Raw genomic sequence first — 20,149 nt, 5'->3', positions numbered from 1 at the left:
AAACCCCAAATTCCTATCTAAAAAAATTAGCATATCATGAAAAGGTTCTCTAAACGAGCTATTAACCTAATCATCTGAATCAACTAATTAACTCTAAACACCTGCAAAAGATTCCTGAGGCTTTTAAAAACTCCCAGCCTGGTTCATTACTCAAAACCGCAATCATGGGTAAGACTGCCGACCTGACTGCTGTCCAGAAGGCCATCATTGACACCCTCAAGCAAGAGGGTAAGACACAGAAAGAAATTTCTGAACGAATAGGCTGTTCCCAGAGTGCTGTATCAAGGCACCTCAGTGGGAAGTCTGTGGGAAGGAAAAAGTGTGGCAGAAAACGCTGCACAACGAGAAGAGGTGACCGGACCCTGAGGAAGATTGTGGAGAAGGACCGATTCCAGACCTTGGGGGACCTGCGGAAGCAGTGGACTGAGTCTGCAGTAGAAACATCCAGAGCCACCGTGTACAGGCGTGTGCAGGAAATGGGCTACAGGTGCCGCATTCCCCAGGTCAAGCCACTTTTGAGTCAGAAACAGCGGCAGAAGCAGCACTGGACTGTTGCTCAGTGGTCCAAAGTACTTTTTTCGGATGAAAGCAAATTTTGCATGTCATTCGGAAATCAAGGTGCCAGAGTCTGGAGGAAGACTGGGGAGAGGGAAATGCCAAAATGCCTGAAGTCCAGTGTCAAGTACCCACAGTCAGTGATGGTCTGGGGTGCCATGTCAGCTGCTGGTGTTGGTCCACTGTGTTTTATCAAGGGCAGGGTCAATGCAGCTAGCTATCAGGAGATTTTGGAGCACTTCATGCTTCCATCTGCTGAAAAGCTTTATGAAGATGAAGATTTCATTTTTCAGCACGACCTGGCACCTGCTCACAGTGCCAAAACCACTGGTAAATGGTTTACTGACCATGGTATTACTGTGCTCAATTGGCCTGCCAACTCTCCTGACCTGAACCCCATAGAGAATCTGTGGGATATTGGGAAGAGAAAGTTGAGAGACGCAAGACCCAACACTCTGGATGAGCTTAAGGCCGCTATCGAAGCATCCTGGGCCTCCATAACACCTCAGCAGTGCCACAGGCTGATTGCCTCCATGCCACGCCGCATTGAAGCAGTCATTTCTGCAAAAGGATTCCTGACCAAGTATTGAGTGCATAACTGAACATAATTATTTGAAGGTTGACTTTTTTGTATTAAAAACACTTTTCTTTTATTGGTCGGATGAAATATGCTAATTTTTTTAGATAGGAATTTTGGGTTTTCATGAGCTGTATGCCAAAATCATCAATATTAAAAACAATAAAAGGCTTGAACTACTTCAGTTGTGTATCATGAATCTAAAATATATGAAAGTCTAATGTTTATCAGTACATTACAGAAAATAATGAACTTAATCACAATATGCTAATTTGTAAGGACCTGTACAGAAAATATCATTGGGACAAATTCCTTGTAGTACTTCAGGGTACGTGAAGGAATGGGCAAATCTCAATTGACACTTTTAATAGGTGCTAAAGGAAGCAACCAAAATGAAGTTATTCATTTAAGCCTCTATGGGATACCGTATCAAGTTTGAATGTCCAGCGTGCTTCCCGCTGTAGGAGGAGACGATCCCAATCACCACCACATGTAGGCGGTGGGATTTTGTCAATGCCTATAGCATTAATGCAATTTGAGTCCCCCCCGTGGGTGTCATTCACATGCCGGGCCACTGGTGTATCGCGCTCATTCGCGATGTCCCCCGGGTGCTCATATTAAATAAAAAATATATATATATATTTTATTATTTTTTTTCATTCAAGTCCGCACATGCATGTGCTCTTATAGATCACACCCCGTGTGCGGTAATTGATGAAGTCCTTGATAGTAATAGACTTCTGCAAATTCGAGCTGTAGAAGGTTTTACTGCTCTGTAGCATCTTGCATGCCACACAGCCACTGCACCTATAACAGCCATTGATCTGACGGTCCAACCAAGTGGTCCCTTGAGTGGCTGGGGTATAGCGGCTGTGGACAAGCATATCTTTGAGGCTATTGCCTCTTCTAAAGGAGATCTGCGGATAACTGAAAATGGTCTCTTTAATTTCAGGGTCCATCAATAAGATGGGCCAATGTTGACGGAAGATATCCCTGATTTGTCCTGATGCCTCATCAAATGTTGCGATGAGGCGGATCTTTTTTTTGGTATCCTCTTTAACCTTAGGTACCAGCAGATCAGACCGCTTTGCTGATAGAGCGGCCTGATATGCTGGTTTTAGGACACCATTGGGGTATCCTGTAGCAAGGAACCGCTTTTGTAGGACCCTTGCTTGATCGCCGAACTCTGTCTTACTGGAACAGTTACGTCTTAGACCCAAATATTGGCTTTTTGGTATACCCCTTTTCTGAGAAAAGGGGTGGCCACTGTCCTAGTGTAGTACAGAGTTCGTCAAGGTGGGCTTCCTGTAGATTGTTGTGTCAAGCTCATTTGAGATGCCTCTAGATATTTTAATATCCAGAAATGCCAAGTTGTCCCTATTTGCTTCTGATGTGAAGCGTAATCCTATTTCATTGGAGTTAACTTTGACTACAAACTCCAGAAAGGACTCTTTAGTGCCATTCCAGATGACAAAAATGTCGTCTATGTACCGTGCCCACATTAAAATGGGCCCGGTACATAACGACATTGAATCACCAAAGACCATCAATTGATGTTTCCATTGAGGATAGCAGCATCCTGGGCAGTATTGATGTTCAGGGCCCTGTACTTCATTCCCCATGAGGCAGGACTCAGGGCAGTTGAGTATTATCTCAACATGAAAGGGATTCAGTACAGGGCACATAATCAATTTGTTTTGAAATGACTAAGGTTCCTTCTAACGCACAACTTTTTCCTTTTTAACACAAGGACCTACCACCAGCTCAGGAGCACGGCAACGGGATGTTCCTGTGCGCCATCCTATGCCAATTTGCTCCTGGGCTGGTGGGAGGCAACAGTGGTCTTTGGTGATTCGATGTCGTCATGTACCGGGCCCATTTTAATGTGGGCACGGTACATAGACGACATTTTTGTCATCTGGAATGGCACTAAAGAGTCCTTTCTGGAGTTTGTCGTCAAACTTAACTCCAATGAAATAGGATTACGCTTCACATCAGAAGCAAATAGGGACAACTTGGCGTTTCTGGATATTAAAATATCTAGAGGTATCTCAAATGAGCTTGACAACAATCTACAGGAAGCCCACCTCGACGAACTCTGTACTACAACACTAGGACAGTGGCCACCCCTTTTCTCAGAAAAGGGGTATACCAAAAAGCCAATATTTGGGTCTAAGACGTAACTGTTCCAGTAAGACAGAGTTCGGCGATCAAGCAAGGGTCCTACAAAAGCGGTTCCTTGCTAGAGGATACCCCAATGGTGTCCTAAAACCAGCATATCAGGCCGCTCTATCAGCAAAGCGGTCTGATATGCTGGTACCTAAGGTTAAAGAGGATACCGAAAAAAGATCCGCCTCATCGCAACATTTGATGAGGCATCAGGACAAATCGGGGATATCTTCCGTCAACATTGGCCCGTCTTATTGATGGACCCCGAGATTAAAGAGACCATTTTCAGTTATCCGCAGATCTCCTTTAGAAGAGGCAATAGCCTCAAAGATATGTTTGTCCACAGCCACTATACCCCAGCCACTCAAGGGACCACTTGGTTGGACCGTAAGATCAATGGCTGTTATAGGTGCAGTGGCTGTGTGGCATGCAAGATACTACAGAGCAGTAAAACCTTCTACAGCTCGAATTTGCAGAAGTCTTTTACTATCAAGGACTTCATCAATTACCGCACACGGGGTGTGATCTATAAAAGCACATGCATGTGCGGACTTGAATATATATATAGGTAAAACTAAGAGAGTTGCGGAGACTCCTCGGGGAGCACCTGGGCAACATCGAGAATGAGCGCGATACACCAGTGGCCCGGCATGTGAATGACACCCACAGGGGGGGGAACTCAAATTGCATTAAGGCTTTAGGCATTGACGAAATCCCACCGTCTACACATGGTGGTGATTGGGATCGTCTCCTCCTACAGCGGGAAGAATGCTGGACATGCAAACTTGATACGGTATCCCCTAGAGGCTTAAATGAACAACTTCATTTTGGTTGCTTCCTTTAGCACCTATTAAAAGTGTCAATTGAGATTTGCCCATTCCTTCACGTACCCTGAAGTACTACAAGGAATTTGTCCCAATGATATTTTCTGTATATTCCATTATAACAGACTCTTTCTCATATGGTGCCCACCATCCCCCTTGAGTCTTCTTTCTAGCCATGGTCAGGAAATTAAAACCATTAAACCACCACAAATACCATTCCTTATCTATTACATACCCCTATCTGGGTCTGTTTAGGTGTAGGCTTTATGGGCATATATCCCGATGCCTATTAGAACACACCAATATGGTGCTCCTATATCGATGCCCATATTCATGGACAATCTATTTATCTATATTTTGCCCTCTATGCTAAATATGCTTCCACGGTATATATATATATATATATATATATATATATATATATATATATATATATATATATATATATGGTGGACAGCCATCTTTGTGTTTGTATCCCATAGACTGTGATGTTTTCCCTCATGCCATCAACATTAGAATGAGGGCTGTTCTGTTCGGCGATGTCGGCAATGTATCTAAAAGCTATAGCGTGTGTAGTCGAGTTGGCGCGCCTGCGCAGTGACTTACTTTCAATCTCGGCCATTGGCGCAGGCGCAGTGAGTGACTTCAAAGCGCGATACTCCGGTTCCTGGCAATCCTTCTGCGCATCCTCCCGCCATATCTCGCGATTGTTGACGTCATCACGCTGCGCGCTGTGCGCACAGGTGGGCGCGACACTTCAAATACCGGATGGCCCCTGCAGACAGCCAGGTAACATCTATGCCTGCGGCCCCAATTGTGTACCGCAAATAGGGGAGGGGGTCTTCCATCTGTCCCTCTTCCTTTTTCCCTTTCTTTTTGGCACCTACCTGTGCATTTTACTCCACTGGGAATTATCCTTCCCAGTGGCTTTTGTATTTGCTGGCAAGCATTTTCTCCAGCAAACGCTTGGTGGTGAATATCTTCTCCGGCAAGTGAATGATTTATAACCCACTTTTCATATTCCCCTGATGAGAGGACTGTTTCTGCCTCAGAAATGTGCATGTCGGGATCTTTTCAGGGCAAAATAGGGAACGCAATTCCAAGTTTAGGTTCCGGACGGGGGCCCAATTAGTGGGACACTCCGTGGTTAGACCTATAGGACTATTGTAGGGCCCTATAGGGTAATCCAAGGACATATAGGAGCATCTTCCTGTGATTCCCTCATATCGCAAGGACCTCCTACCATCGAACCGGACCACCCTGCCAAAAAACTGTGAAACAAAGGGGTCTGAAGAGTCCATCATCTGTAGGGTAGGACACTGGGATTTCATTGGTGCCGCCGTGCACCTCCATGATACCGGTGCAGCTGTGCATTCTCTTGCATGGTGAACTCTTTCACCTAATCATTGTGTGTGTTTTTTTCTTTGATGCCGCCGTGCATTATGTATATACTGTTATAGGTCATCTCCCACATCATTGCTCAATTGTGTTCTTAAGGTGCCAGTGCATACCGGTCATTGCTACCTTATATTTGTGCACCTAAGGTGCTTAGTGCATACCGGCTCTTGTTACCCCATAGTGTCTCTCTGAATGTATAAGTGTGGACACAGTTGTCTTGGTTTCCAAGGAGTCCTCCTGTGTGCGGGATCATGGAAAATCTTATTCACATTGAACCTCCATTATATTTTGAGGGATTTATTTTATAATGTACAAGAAGTAAAAGTTACGTTTTAAATAGTCCAGATCACTATTCACTTCCCTTTTTTTCTACAGAAAATCACACTATCATACTGAGCTTGGGAGTAACTTTTGTAGTAAACTTTTTTTTTTTACTAAAAAATATATGAACATTCGCAAATGTAATGTAAATGTTTCAGAAGGTCCTCTGACCTGGGGATATGTCAGGTAAAGCAGTGATGGTGGAGGCAGCCATTCCAGACTGCCTGTCAGTAATTCCATTGAATAATGTTACATTTGCAACTAACAGATTAGCAGATATAGGGACCACAACTGTGATCCATCAACATTCAAAGGTGGGAAGGTGAATACAGATCATTTGAAGACCAAGGAAAGAAGGACAAGACACAGAAGACAATTTGGAAGTCCACATAATCTTAAACCCTTCATGTTTTGATGGGGCTGTGCCATAGTCACTTGTTACACCCCTGACCATATCTAACCTGATAGGCTTTAGACCAGGTATGCAAACTTTAAGGGGTTCTCCAGGATTTTCATATTGATGGCCTATACTCAGGACTGAAGGTCTTCTCAAAGAGGTGGTCTACAGAGTACTATGATGAGGTTCTACAGACAGACAGTTCTGCTACCTTAATGGTAAAACAGGGGTCCTTCTGCACACTATGATGTCAACACCTTCAAGAGATGACTCCACTCAGTGTAATATCAATCATGATACAGAAATATTCATAAATGCATTATTCTATGGACATCATTAATCCCACCTCTCAGCCTCCTCCTCTTCCTTCTCCTGTTTCCGCTGCTGCTCCAGCTCTTGTAATTTGAGATGTTCAGCGTTCCTCTTGTTTATGGCCTCCTCACTAAAGTGGTTGGTTTCATCAAAAGATATCTGATTAAACAAGTTATAATATAAAAATGTTATTGGAATGATTGCATGTTTGTGTAGCTTCTGAGCGTCCTTTATATCCACAATTACTACAATCTATAATTCAGACAAGTAGGGATGTACACTAATAACTCTTAATACTTATGTTCAAATCACATTGTGACATATATTTAGAGCATATGGTGAGATAGCTCCCAACATAGATGCTAAACGTGTCAACGGGGTTAAATAAGCTTACCATGAGCCAAAAGACCAACCTTTCAGTTCCATCTGGCCATTGTATATCATCTACTGCAAAAAAAGGCATGGTGTAGTAGCTTATGCTAGGACTTATACAATGGTGACCAGTAAAAAAGTATGCCATGTGGTATACTCCTTTTTAGGCTACTTTCACACTAGCGTTTTTGCTGGATCCGGCAGGGTTCAGCAAAAACGCTTCCGTTACTTATAATACAACCATCTGCATCCGTTATAAACGGATCCGGTTGTATTATCTTTAACATAGCCAAGACAGACCAGAGATTAACTCCATTGAAAGTCAATGGAGGAGGGATCCGTTTTCTATTGTGTCAGAGACAACAGATCCATCCCTATTCACTTGCATTGTGGGTCATGACATATCCGTCTTGCTCCGCATCCCAGGACGGAAAGCAAACCGCAGCATGCTGCAGTTTGCTCTCCGGTATGAGAACGGAATGTATTTTGGTGTATTCTTTTAAGTTACGTTTTGTCCCCAATGACAATGAATGGGGACAAAATGGAAGCATTTTTTTCAGATATTGAGACCCTATGACGGATCTCAATACCGGAAAATATTAATGCTAGTGTGAAAGTAGCCTTACATAAGGATCCTCAGTGTGATGGATCCTGCACTGTTTCAAGGCACTCCGCTTAAAAAGGGGGCAGAGTCCCTTTAAATGTTGCAGGCATGGGTTCCACTCTTCATCCACCTCGTAGGTAACTTCTGCTTACTGCTAAATGGAGGAATGGACTTGCTTTATTTTGGCACGATACCTTTTTGATGATGTTCACACTATATGGTTTTTATGTGGTAATACATAGATATTCATTCTGAAGTCCTTGTCTGGTGCATTTCTTGTTTTGAACTTTTTCTATGGAGTCCCATCACTCTGACATGTTGGGGACGAACCCTGTTTATTTAACTTTTATTACTGTTGTGTTCTAGATTGTCTCTGTTAGATCCAGAACCCAGGACCTACTGAATGGGAAGGCAGGAACCTTACTGGTTAATCCTCTGCGTCTGGAGAAAAAGGTTTGTACACAAACATAGAAGAGGATTCTTTACGGTAAGAGCAGTGAGACTATGGAACTCTCTGCCTGAGGAGGTGGTGATGGTGAGTACAATAAAGGAATTCAAGAGGGGCCTGGATGTATTTCTGGAGTGTAATATTATTACAGGCTATAGCTACTAGAGAGGGGTCGTTGATCCAGGGAGTTATTCTGATTGGAGTCGGGTAGGAATTTTTTCCCCCTTAAGTGGGGAAAATTGGCTTCTACCTCACAGGGTTTTTTTTTTTTTTTTTTTTTTGCCTTCCTCTGGATCAACTTGCAGGATAAAAAGCCAAACTGGATGGACAAATGTCTTTTTTTGGCCTTATATACTATGTATTCTAAACTCAATATAAACCTCAATAGTATTCTTCCCATGCATATACGGTACCGGTATGGGTGTTTAAAAAGGATAATAGCAGCAATAGTATAATTTATTTAGTAATTACAAAAAATGTAATGGTACAAAATAAATTACAATAACACACTGTGTAAATATTTATTTGTGTGCATGATTTATTTTGCATCATTACATTTTTATAATTACTAAATAAATACTTTTGCTGTTATTCTGATGTTCTGACCTTTGCTATGGGATTGTATGATTTGTGTGGAAGTAGTGTGCAAAATAGACTTCAAGTAAAAAACAAAAAAAGCTAGTGAAGACAAAAACAGGTGCAATATCCCATAGTAACCAATCAGAATCCACTTTATATTTAATCTAAAGGAGTAATCTGATCATTTGCCATAAGGGGATCCTTCACATTTTGTCTGGACTAGTTCCTCTTTAGCCATCTATGGTAAATAACCATTGTATTATTTCACCTTAACATCACATGCCAGATATTTTCCATCCTCAGTGTTAAACATGAGCATCATCCCTTGTAGTGACCGCACTGCATCTATAGCACTTGACATATTTTGAAACTGGAGGAAAGCATCAAAAGGATGAAGACCACCAGTTCCCTGCTGGTTTCCACTCCCGTCTTCTCTATATGGATCCAGCATAGGTATGTCAATATTCACAATGCTTCCAAATTTTTCAAAAGTGCTTCTCAAAACCTCTTCACTTGGCTTTTCGGAGTTTGAATCCATTGCCAAGAACCATTTACTTGGCAAGCCCTCTAAATGAATGCAAGATGGCGATGTAAAATTCTCTGCATTGTCCTCCGAATCTTCATTTTCTGTAAGTAATTTCTTAGTGGTGTCATTGGCTGGAAGGTCAGCAGGCGCCTGAATTACTACCATGTTTAATGGTATAGGCAGGCAACTGATTGGCAAGCTTTGCCCGTTAAGCTTTTCAAAAAATTTGTTAGCCAGAAGTTTAGTGTCCGTTTCTCCTTCAATTCGAATAAATTCTTTTGTTGTTCTTGAAACCCTAAGAGAACTAAATTTGTCTGGAGCAACCACATTTTTCAGCTCTTCCAAAATGTCCCAGTTTGATATTGGTCTGCATTGTTCGGTTTCATCTGGAAGTATAATCGAGAGGATTAATTTTGCTTTGGGTTTAAGATACAGATGGTAAAGGGCACTTAGCTCCACGGCTTCAGAGTCATCGTATACTGGAGTAACTATCATTGTGCCAAGGCGATCTGCAACAAAGCAGAAGACAGTATATTAGAGACCATACACAATAAGAGCTCATACACACAGCCATATTATAGCTCCATTTTGTATGACAACACAATAGGGCTTTCATCGAGGTGCACGAGGACCTCAGTATGCCACCGATTTCATACAGAGGCAATGCAATGTGTTTTTTTGTCCTGTCAAATTAAGTGCAAATATGATAAACAAAACTATTGCAGTCCAATGGAGCTTGCCCTCTCTAGAGCTATTGCTGCTAGAATCAAATTTCGTTTTACATGGGCCCACAGTTATTAATCAGTTTATGCTAGTTTTTGTAAGCGGAGCTACAAAATTGTACAATTCGCACAAATTGTTTAAAAAAAAAAATTCACGTTCTGTACTATTCTCACAAGAAGGAAGGGTTAAGCTTTTAGATACATTTATAATATAAACACTAAAGCCATAAAATGGTGCAAATCTTGGTACAAAATCTAGACATAGAATTAATTTTCTGACCTTCAGACAGCCAAGTTTATTAAGAGGCATTAACCCATTAATAAGTTTGGCGCAACTCGAAACACCAGACTTAATAAATCTGATAGAGCCTGTATGGCTCTGTAGTAAAAGACCTGTACAGGGTCCATACACTGCTGTACAGATTCCTGAGCTCTGTGCACAAGCCCCTACTTACAGTATATAGAGAAGTTTAATAACATTCACATATACTCTGTGTAAAGCCCGTTTCACATGAGCATATTCAGTTTGGGAAATACGGTGTGGCGGCCACATTTCCCAGACACGGGCCACTGTTCATCTGACCCAAACTCACTGCACCACAGTGTATTCTGTTGCTGTGAGTTCCTGCTTAACCACTGCTCTACTGTACTGTACTCACACACCGTCAGGGATGACCTGCCCATAGACCCTTCCGAAAAAATTTCCCAGTGAGCCAATGCCCACCTGAGCTGTCCTCATAGCCACCAGCCAGGTAAATAATGATCTGACATTGCCCTCTTGACTCCGTAACTCAACTGTATTGCCATCTTGAGGCAACTGGAGTAGTAGGACACTCTGGCCACCACAGAGGGGCAGTTTTTGGGAAGGTATTTTGTGATGCACGGTGGTACTTGGCTCTGTTAGGGTGATCTAATGTGCTGCATTATTGTATTGCTGGCCTACTTGTGTTGGCCTTGCCTTCTGTTAATTTGGACCCGACTGCAAAATGGGACAACTTTTAGTCTTTTCCCAGGGGCACTTTAAGTTCCCAGTCCGCCCCTGCACAATGTGTTTCCTGGACTGAACATGCTCCTGTAAAACAGGCCTTAGAGTTTCAGGGACCTAGAAACTATGAATAATCTGTGCAAGTGCAATTCATGTTATTAGTGCGAGTCCATTCATATGAAGATTTAAAGTCCTTTTACATGGGCCAGCACAGCAGGTAATTATCGGGAATGATCGGCTTGTTCCTGATAACTGCCTGCTCATCAGAGGTGAGGAGAGCTGCTTTTACATGCGGCAATCCCCTCTGCTGTATGGAGATGAGGGATCACTGACTTAATTGCTCTTCCCCGTAGAGGAACTTTTTAGTGCCCAGAAATGATAATTTAGGTGATCACATCAGCAATGTTTTCATCTGATGATTGCATAATGAACAGCATCTTTACATAGGGCAATTATTGGGAACACTCCTTCCAGATCATTGGCAGGGATAAAGAGGCCTTTACTCATGGATTTCATTTGAGTACATTAGGTCAAACGTACAGCAGCTTCTGCAATAGAGCAAACTGCAGATTTTCTTTTCAAAACATTTCCTAAAATCTGGGAGAATGTGTGCTCTACACATATAATGGTTTAGAAAAGCTCTGCATTTATTTTACCGTTGCTGAAGACTTATCAACAGTTAAAATCAAATCCCAATTCATTCTCACTCATCCTTCATCTAGCACTCCCTAATTGAAGGCAATGATCTCTTGTGGATTTGTTTGCAGTATGAAAATAGCAGTGCCCTTCCAGTGAAAGGCGTGAATTGTGTAAACATGCTATTATGAAGGTCAACAGTTCCAGGCTGTTTAACAGCAAATTTTTAAAGTGTTTGGGGCTCATCATAGTGCCCCTTTAGAGTATATTCACACGACCCTATGTATTTTGAGATCAACATATTGCGGATCCGCAAAACACGGATTCGCGTGCGTTCCTCATGATATCCCTATGATAGAAATGCCTATTGTCCACAATTTCGGACAAGAATACGACATGCTCTTTTTTTTTTTGCGGGGCTGTGGAACCATGTGCTGTCCACATCTTTTGCGGCCCCACTGAAATGAATGGGCCTGCATCAATTCCGCAAAATTAAGAAACTGATTCAGACCCATAAATACGGTTGTGTGAATGTACCCTTACTATGACTCTCTAGTCAATCTTTCATCTGTGGGATCCGAACTTTGATGCTCTTTTATTGAGGTATAGACCCCCTTGCCTAAAGGACCCTTCTGCAGGTACACACAATGTACCAATGGTATGTCTGCCCCTGAACCGTTTACTATGTGATAATTAAAGGGGTTATCCCATGATTAATGTAAAAAATGAATATCAAACATCATATTGTACATGGCAATCTCTGTTTTAACAAAACTAGAACCAGCCCTGTACCTCACATGGTTCCAGAGCTCTCCCTGGAACTGAGCATGCGTGTCCCACTCAGCAAGGTGGACAGAGAAATAAGTAAAAAAGCAAACGGCAGGTAGCGCTATAGAAATCCATTTTATTTAATAACTCAGAGTCTATACTAGATTTTTTATTACATGCAATTACAAAAGGTATTCAGATGCAGTTTTAAAAAATGTAGAATATTTTTCATAGGTCAACCCCTTTAAAAAGATGCACAGGAACACTAAACCCTTAGACCTCTTTTACTGACTGTCGGGAACTGTTCGGGAAAAAAAAAATTATGGTTTTGCGATTGCATTCAGTGTCTGTTTTTTTCTGTCCAGATTGCATGCATTTTTTACGAACGTGAGGAAAACTGAAGAACAACACTTAGGCCCCTTTCACACGAGCGAGTAGTCCGCGCGGTTACAATGCGTGAAGTGAACGCATTGCACCCGTACTGAATCCTGACCCATTTCATTTCTATGGGGCTGTTCACATGAGCGGTGATTTTCACGCATCACTTGTGCGTTGCGTGAAAATCGCAGCATGCTCCTCTTTGTGCGTTTTTCACGCAACACAGGCCCCATAGAAGTGAATGGGGTTGCGTGAAAAATCGCAAGCATCCGCAAGCAAGTGCGGATGCGGTGCGATTTTCACGCACGGTTGCTAGGAGACGATCGGGATGGAGACCCGATCGTTATTATTTTCCCTTATAACACGGTTATAAGGGAAAATAATAGCATTCCGAATACAGAACGCATAGTAAAATAGCGCTGGAGGGGTTAAAAAAAATAAAAAAATAATTTAACTCACCTTAATCCACTTGCTCGTGCAGCCCGGCTTCTCTTCTGTCTTGATCTTAGCTTTGTGCATTAACAAGGACCTTTGGTGACGTCACAATCATCACATGATCCATCACATGATCTTTTACCGTGGTGATGGATCATGTGATGACCGGAGTGACGTCACCACAGGTCCTATTGCTACAAAAAGCTAAGATGAAGACAGGAGGAGATGCCGGCTATGCGAGCAAGTGGACTGAGGTGAGTAAAATTTTTATTAAATTTTTTTAACCCCTCCAGCGCTATTTTACTATGCATTCTGTATTCGGAATGCTATTATTTTCCCTTATAACCATGTTATAAGGGAAAATAATACAATCTACAGAACACCGATCCCAAACCTGAACTTCTGTGAAGTTCGGGTTTGGGTAACAAATACGCGCAATTTTTCTCACGCGAGTGCAAAACGCATGACAATGTTTTGCACTCGCGCGGAAAAATCGCGGGTGTTCCCGCAACGCACCCGCACATGTTTCCGCAACGGCCGTGTGAAAGAGGCCTTAACATCTCCTAGCAACCATCAGTAAAAAAAAAGACATTGCATCCGGATGCCTTCCGTTTTTCATGCAGTTCCATTAATATCTATGAAACCACAGCTGCATGAAAGACACAATATAAAACATGCTGTGATTTTTCATGAATGGAAAGATAATGCGTGAAAAACGACACTCGTGTACACAGACCTATTGAAGTGAATGGATCAGGATTCAGTCCGGATGCTGTGTGTTCGAAACACACATTACATCCAGACAGCAAACTTGATCTTATGAAAAAGTGCCATAAGCGCGCTCTTCAGGAAAAAGCGCAGCATGTTCTGTATTGTGCGTTTTTCCTGCAGCTATGGCTCCATTGAAGTGAATGGGGCTCACGTGATAAATGGAAGGTATCCGGATGCAATGCGTTCTTCACTGATGGTTACAAGGACATATAGATTGTTATTCTTTAGTTTTTCTTCACATGAGTGAAAAACGCATGCAATCTGGATACATCCGGATACAGAATGCAGATTGAACTTGCGTGCAAAAAAATATGTTTTTCCATGAACAGATCCCGACACAATCCGGATCGCTCATGTGAAAGAGGCCTTAGGCCCCTTTCACACGGGCGAGTTTTCCGTGCGGGTGCGATCCGTGCGGCGAACGTATGGCACCCGCACTAAATCCTGACCCATTCATTTCTATGGGGCTGTGCACATGAGCGATGTTTTTAACGCATCACTTGTGCGTTCAGTTGAAATCGCAGCATGCTCTATATTTTCCGATTTTGACGTGACGCAGGCCCCATAGAAGTGAATGGGGTGTGTGAAAATCGGATGGCATCCGCAAGCAAGTACGGATGCCGTGCGATTTGCACGCATGGTTGCTAGGAGACCATCGGGATGGAGACCCGATCATTATTATTTTCCCTTATAACATGGTTATAAGGGAAAATAATAGCATTCTGAATACAGAATGCATAGTAAACCAGCGCTAGAGGGGTTAAAAAAAAATAAAAAATAATTTAAACTCACCTTAGTCCACTTGCTCGCGAAGCTGGCATCTCCTTGTGTCTCCGCTGCTGATGAACAGGACCTGGGGTGAGCTACTCCATTAAATAGAGCTTAAGGACCTTCGATGACGTCACTCCGGTCATCACATGATCTTTTACCATGGTGAATCACCATGGTAAAAGATCATGTGACGTACCATGTGATGACCGGAGTGACGTCATCGAAGGTCCTTAACCTGTATTTAATGGAGCAGCTCACCCCAGGTCCTGTTCATCAGCAGCCGAGACACAAGGAGATGCCGGGCTTCGCGAGCAAGTGGACTAAGGTGAGTTAAATTTTTTTTTATTTTTTTTTAACCCCTCTAGCGCTGGTTTACTATGCATTCTGTATTCAGAATGCTATTATTTTCCCTTATAACCATGTTATAAGGGAAAATAATACAGTCTTCAGAACATCAATCCCAAGCCCGAACTTCTATGAAGAAGTTCGGGTTTGGGTACCAAACATGCGCGATTTTTCTCATGCCAGTGCAACGCATGACAATGTTTTGCACTTTGCACTTGCGCATTTTCCCGCAACGCACCCGGCTCTTATCCGGGCAAAAAAAATGACGCCCGTGTGAAAGAGGCCTTAAGGCTGTATTACACAGCCCGATGTAGCAGACGATTGTTGGGAGGGAAGCGTTCCCTATCGGCAATCGCCTACTTGCTAGCGGAGGAGACTGCTGCCATTATATAGTTACCCATGGCACATAAATAGAATAAACAATACTGGTAAAGCTAGACTGATGCCCTTTTCAAACATGAATTTGGTTTGGCCTTTTACTGCTAAAAAAAAAAAAAACACGTAAAGAGGCATATGATCGTTATGGCATATTTATGTGTGAACAAAGTTTTTTTTAGGTGTTTTTTCCCTATAGAAAACGGTAAGGCTAGAATCTCAGTAGCGATTTTAGATCTGGCATTCAGTAAAAGCAAGGTCACGCAGAGATACACAGCATTATAAATTGTTATCATGCACACACTCCTGAGCCCTAAGGAAAAAATGCAGTTGAGTGGGAAATGTTTTCATAAGTTTGTATGGGTGTGTACATGAATCTGCTGTGAGACCCATGAAGGGTGGATCAGGTCGGTGTGACTTTTGTCTGTGCGCTGTGTCTGATATTGTGCTTTATCCTCAATTAAGTCAAAAATGTTAGAGCGCGCGCGCCCCCCCCCCCCCCCAAAAAAAGCACCAAAAACAGCAAAACACCACAAAAGCACCAAAAAAAAAAGATGTACTCCATACAGATTATTTTCTGGTGTTTTTTTATTATTATTTTTTTTCTGTTATTATTATTAGAGACCAGCGAATTTCGAAAAAATTCGATTTGGCCGTTTCGCGGAATTTTCCGAAAAGATTTGAACCAAATTTATTAGCGGCAAATCACATTTAAAAAAAAACCTGCTATTTCCTGGCTGCAGAGAGCCTGTTCTACTAAACACTTATACAAGTAGAGCCCCGTGACAGAGTGGAGAGGGTGTCAGCAGTAAGTTTGTATTGACGTCACTGATTATTTTGCCCTCCCTCTGATCCGTCAGAACAATAACCCCCCCAAAAAACAGATCCTGTCTGTTGAGCATCTGCCTTTACTCGGTCAGTAATCCATCAGTATTGCTAATGCCAAAAAAAACAGGAGTTGATCCAAAACAGAGAAGACACGTGAATGGTATATTTGCATGTCTTCTGTGTTTTGTACCCACTCCTGCTTTTGGCTACCAAATCATAAGCCAATTCTGATGGGACCATACAGGCCTTACAGCTTCTACACAGACAGGATCCGTTGTGTGTCTCATTTTTCCTTCATTCTGACAGATCAGAAGAAGGGTCAAATAAATGATGATGTCAACCAGGCCAAAAAGGCAAAATAGTTGCCTAGTCATGGAGTGGGGAGGGTGGGAGAACAACTTGAGAAGTCCACAGAGTGGCCCAATGACAAAGTGTTGAGGTAGCAGCAGCATGAGGAGACTACAGAGTGGCCCAGTGAAATAGTGTGGAGGTGGCAGCAGCTGCATGAGGAGACCGCAGAGTGGCCCATTTACATAGTGTTGAGTTGGCAGCAGCACAAGGAAGCTGCATAGTGGCCCAGTGACATAGTGTTGATTTAGCAGCAGCATGAGGAGGCCACAGAGTGGCAAGATGACATAGTGTAGAGGTAGCAGCATGAGGAGGCCACAGAGTGGCAAGGTGACATAGTGTAGAGGTAGCAGCAGCAGCATGAGAAGGCCACAGAGTGGCAAGGTGACAGTGTGGAGGTGGCAGCTGCATGAGGAGACCACAGAGTGGCAAGGCGACATAGTGTGGAGGTGACAGCAGCAGCATGAGGAGGCCACAGAGAGGCACAATGACAGAGTGTGGAGGTGGCAGCAGCATCAGGAGACCACAGAGTGACCCGGTGACAGAGTAGGGAGGTGGGTGGCAATAACAATACCCACCGACGATGGTGGGTGTAAGAATGAGCACTTTGCATCAGATCTGTGGCATCAGAATAGTAGCTGAGGCAGGTAGCCAGAAGAAACCGGTCTCTTGTCAAGGTTTGGGTGAGGCAGCATGGATGATCTAATCATCTTGACAAAGGTCAGTCTCTCCACATTTTGGGTGGAAAGGCAAGTTCCCCTTGGGGGAACTATGGCCCCCGCCGCACTAAACACCCACTCTGATGCCACACTACTGGCTGGGCAGGACAACTTTTCCAGGGCAAACTCGGCCAGTTGCGGCCACAAATCCAGTTTGTTTGCCCAGTAGATCTTCAATGTGGGGTGGCAGGGTGCTGTCTAAGTATGCCACCACCTGCTGGTTCAGGTTCTGCTCCAGGTCTAGCAGCAGTTAGTTCACTGGGCGGGTTAAGAAAGCTGCTCAATATCGACTCTAGACTTAGGCTACTTTCACACTTGCGTTTGGTGCGGATCCGTCATGGATCTGCACAGACTGATCCGTTCAGATAATACTGCTCCTACCCCCCCCCCCCCACCATAGCAGCCATGGCAGAGGAATGTAATCGCAGAGGGGCAGACTTGCGAGAGGATAGACGATGTCGCAGATAGGCAGCGGTCAACTGACTACATAGGATGTCTCTATAGTAGTTCATTTAGTCCTTCCTCTCAGCGGGTGTAAAAGAGGCCCCCCATTTTGGACAGATAATGAGAGTCCAATAAGGTGGAGAGCCAGAAGTCATCCCTGTGCCGAACGGTGACAATTTGGCTGTCACTACCTAAGCAAATGAGCATGCATTGGGCCATTTGCGCAAGTGACTCAGAGGGACTCCTTGCCTCCATCTCCACTGCATACTGCCACGGTGTGCCTGGGTCATCTACCTCATCTCCCTCTTGATCCTCCTCTCCTGTCACCCATGTAGAAAAACCACCCATTTCGTTAAACATTGCTTGTGCTCCAATGTCGTCCTCCTCATGTGGCACGCCTCCAGTCCCCTGACCAGCCAGATGTACCAGCATCTGTTCCAAGATATGAAGCAGTGGAATGACAGTGTTCATCCTGTAGTCCTGGCGACTGACAAATAAAGTGGCATCCTCAAAGGGCCTGAGCAAACGACAGGTGTCACGCATGAGCTGCCACTGGTTGACATCGAAGTTACACAAGGGAGTACTCCTGTCCGCTAGGATCATCAAGAAATCGTTTATGGCCTCTGTTCGTATAGTTGGTCCAACATTTGGAGGGGGAATTCCAACGAGTGGAAATGTCGCATATCAGCCTATGTTGGGGGACCCCGTTCTGCCGCTGCAGCTCAAGGAAGCTGTGCTTGGTGTACAAGTGGCTAAAGTGCATGCAAAGTTTCCTGGCAATTTTTAGGATGTCTTGCAGATGGGTGGAAGACTTTAGGAACCGCTTGACAACCAGATTGAACACATGTGCCATGCAGGGTGCGTGCCTCAGCCCTCCTTAATGCAGCGCCGACACCATGTTCTTCCTGTTGTTGGTCACCATGGTTACTACTTTGAGTTGTAGCTGAGAAAGCCAGGATTCGATTTCCTGATGAAGGATATGGAGCAATTCCTCCCCTGTATGATTCCTTTCGCCCAGGCAAATGAGGTGTAGAACAGCATGACATTGTCGCAGGACCAATGGCGTGAGAATGTGGAGGCGGAAGCAGCGTCACCTGGCCAAGTTGCTGGTTGCGGTCCACAGCATGGGCAAGAGGCCTAAGGGTACTTTCACACTTGCGGCAGAGGATACCGGCAGGCAGTTCCGTCAAAACGTATGCAAACTGATGGCATTTGTCAGACGGATCAGGATCCTGATCCGTTTGACAAATGCATTAAAATGCCGCTTTCGGCATTTATTTATTTTTTCACATTTTTTGCGGTCTGAGCACCACAAAATTTTTGAATCTGATAAAAAAAACAACAACAACATTTTATATATTAAAATAGGGCTAAGAGGATGACTAAGGCTTTTAACATGCCGTCCATGTTGTGTCCGTGTTTTTTCATGGACCCATAGACTATAATGGGTGGATCTGGTACACATCACAGACCAAAGTAGTGCATTGAATTTTTCACTGACCCACATCCAGTAAAAAGTACAGATTCATGAACATACACACAGGGCCGGTGCTACCATAAGGCAGACCAAGCGGCTGCCTTAGGGCGCACCCTGGGGGAGGGCGGAAAAACATGACATGGAGGGGAAGAAATGTGACATAGCGGGGTGATTTGACATGGAGGGGGAGAAATGTGACATGGGGGGGCTGATGGCTGACATGGGGGCATAATGGCTTACATGGGGGCATAATGGATGGGGGCTGATGGCTGACATGGGGGGCTAATGGATGACATGGCGGCATGATGGCTGACATGGGGGGCTGAAGGATGGGGCCTGATGGCTGACATGGGGGGCTGATGGATGGGGCCTGATGGCTGACAAGGGGGCCTGATCTGAGGTCTGATTAACATTGGGGGTCTGATTGCTGGTCTGACCTGAGGTGTAATGGCATTTATTTATTTATTATTATCCTCCTCTAAAACCTAGGTGTGTCTTAGAGGGCGAAAAATACGGTCCTCAAACCAGCGATTGTCTGAAGCAGAGAGAAAATACCAGGACCACACAGAGGAGAAGCCAGCTGCTGCAGACGGGACCAGGGCCAGGTGAGCTGCGAGGGGGGGGGGGGGGGCGCCAAAATGTAGATTCGCTTGTGTTGGCAAAAATCCTTGCACCGGCCCTGCATACACAATAAAATCAATGGGTACGTGTGCGGTCTGCAGAAAACGGGGATAGCACACATCAGTGAAAAATGCAGATGTGAACGAGGCCTTAATATGGGCACCCCTATGTATGCAAACACACTCAGGCAACACAGAGTACAAAGAAGGAGGCCTCAGATTTCTGAGAAGTTTAAAAAAAAAAAAAAATTGGATACACCATCAAAGTCATATAGATGCGGCTCCCACTTCTGGGACCTACACCTATCTCCAGAATGCACCCCCCCCCTTCCAAAATGAAGTTAAGTGCACCATGCAAGCGCTACGGCCCCCCATTCACTGCTGTGGGAGTACCAAAAACATTAGAGCACTAGATTTCTGGCAGTGCTCTACAGGTAAATGGAGC

At 43.9% G+C, this 20,149-nt stretch overlaps 1 protein-coding gene across 5 annotated transcripts in view; it reads right to left on the bottom strand.

The window, feature by feature from the left end:
- LOC122946315 (A-kinase anchor protein 17B-like) overlaps nt 1-20,149 on the bottom strand; it is a 75,293-nt gene that overhangs the window by 5,721 nt on the left and 49,423 nt on the right. For all 5 annotated transcript variants that reach the window (XM_044305861.1, XM_044305865.1, XM_044305863.1 and 2 more), the window contains 2 exons: nt 8,825-9,591; nt 6,588-6,712 (listed from right to left, as the gene is read on the bottom strand). In XM_044305861.1, coding sequence (XP_044161796.1) covers nt 6,588-6,712; nt 8,825-9,591 — 892 coding nt within the window. The remainder of the gene's footprint in view (nt 1-6,587; nt 6,713-8,824; nt 9,592-20,149) is intronic.

Source organism: Bufo gargarizans, chromosome 9 (assembly GCF_014858855.1).
Source record: "Bufo gargarizans isolate SCDJY-AF-19 chromosome 9, ASM1485885v1, whole genome shotgun sequence".
Classification (NCBI taxonomy): domain Eukaryota; kingdom Metazoa; phylum Chordata; class Amphibia; order Anura; family Bufonidae; genus Bufo; species Bufo gargarizans.
Note: the sequence above shows the minus strand (reverse complement) of the source record. Positions and strands in the feature narration are given on the sequence as shown.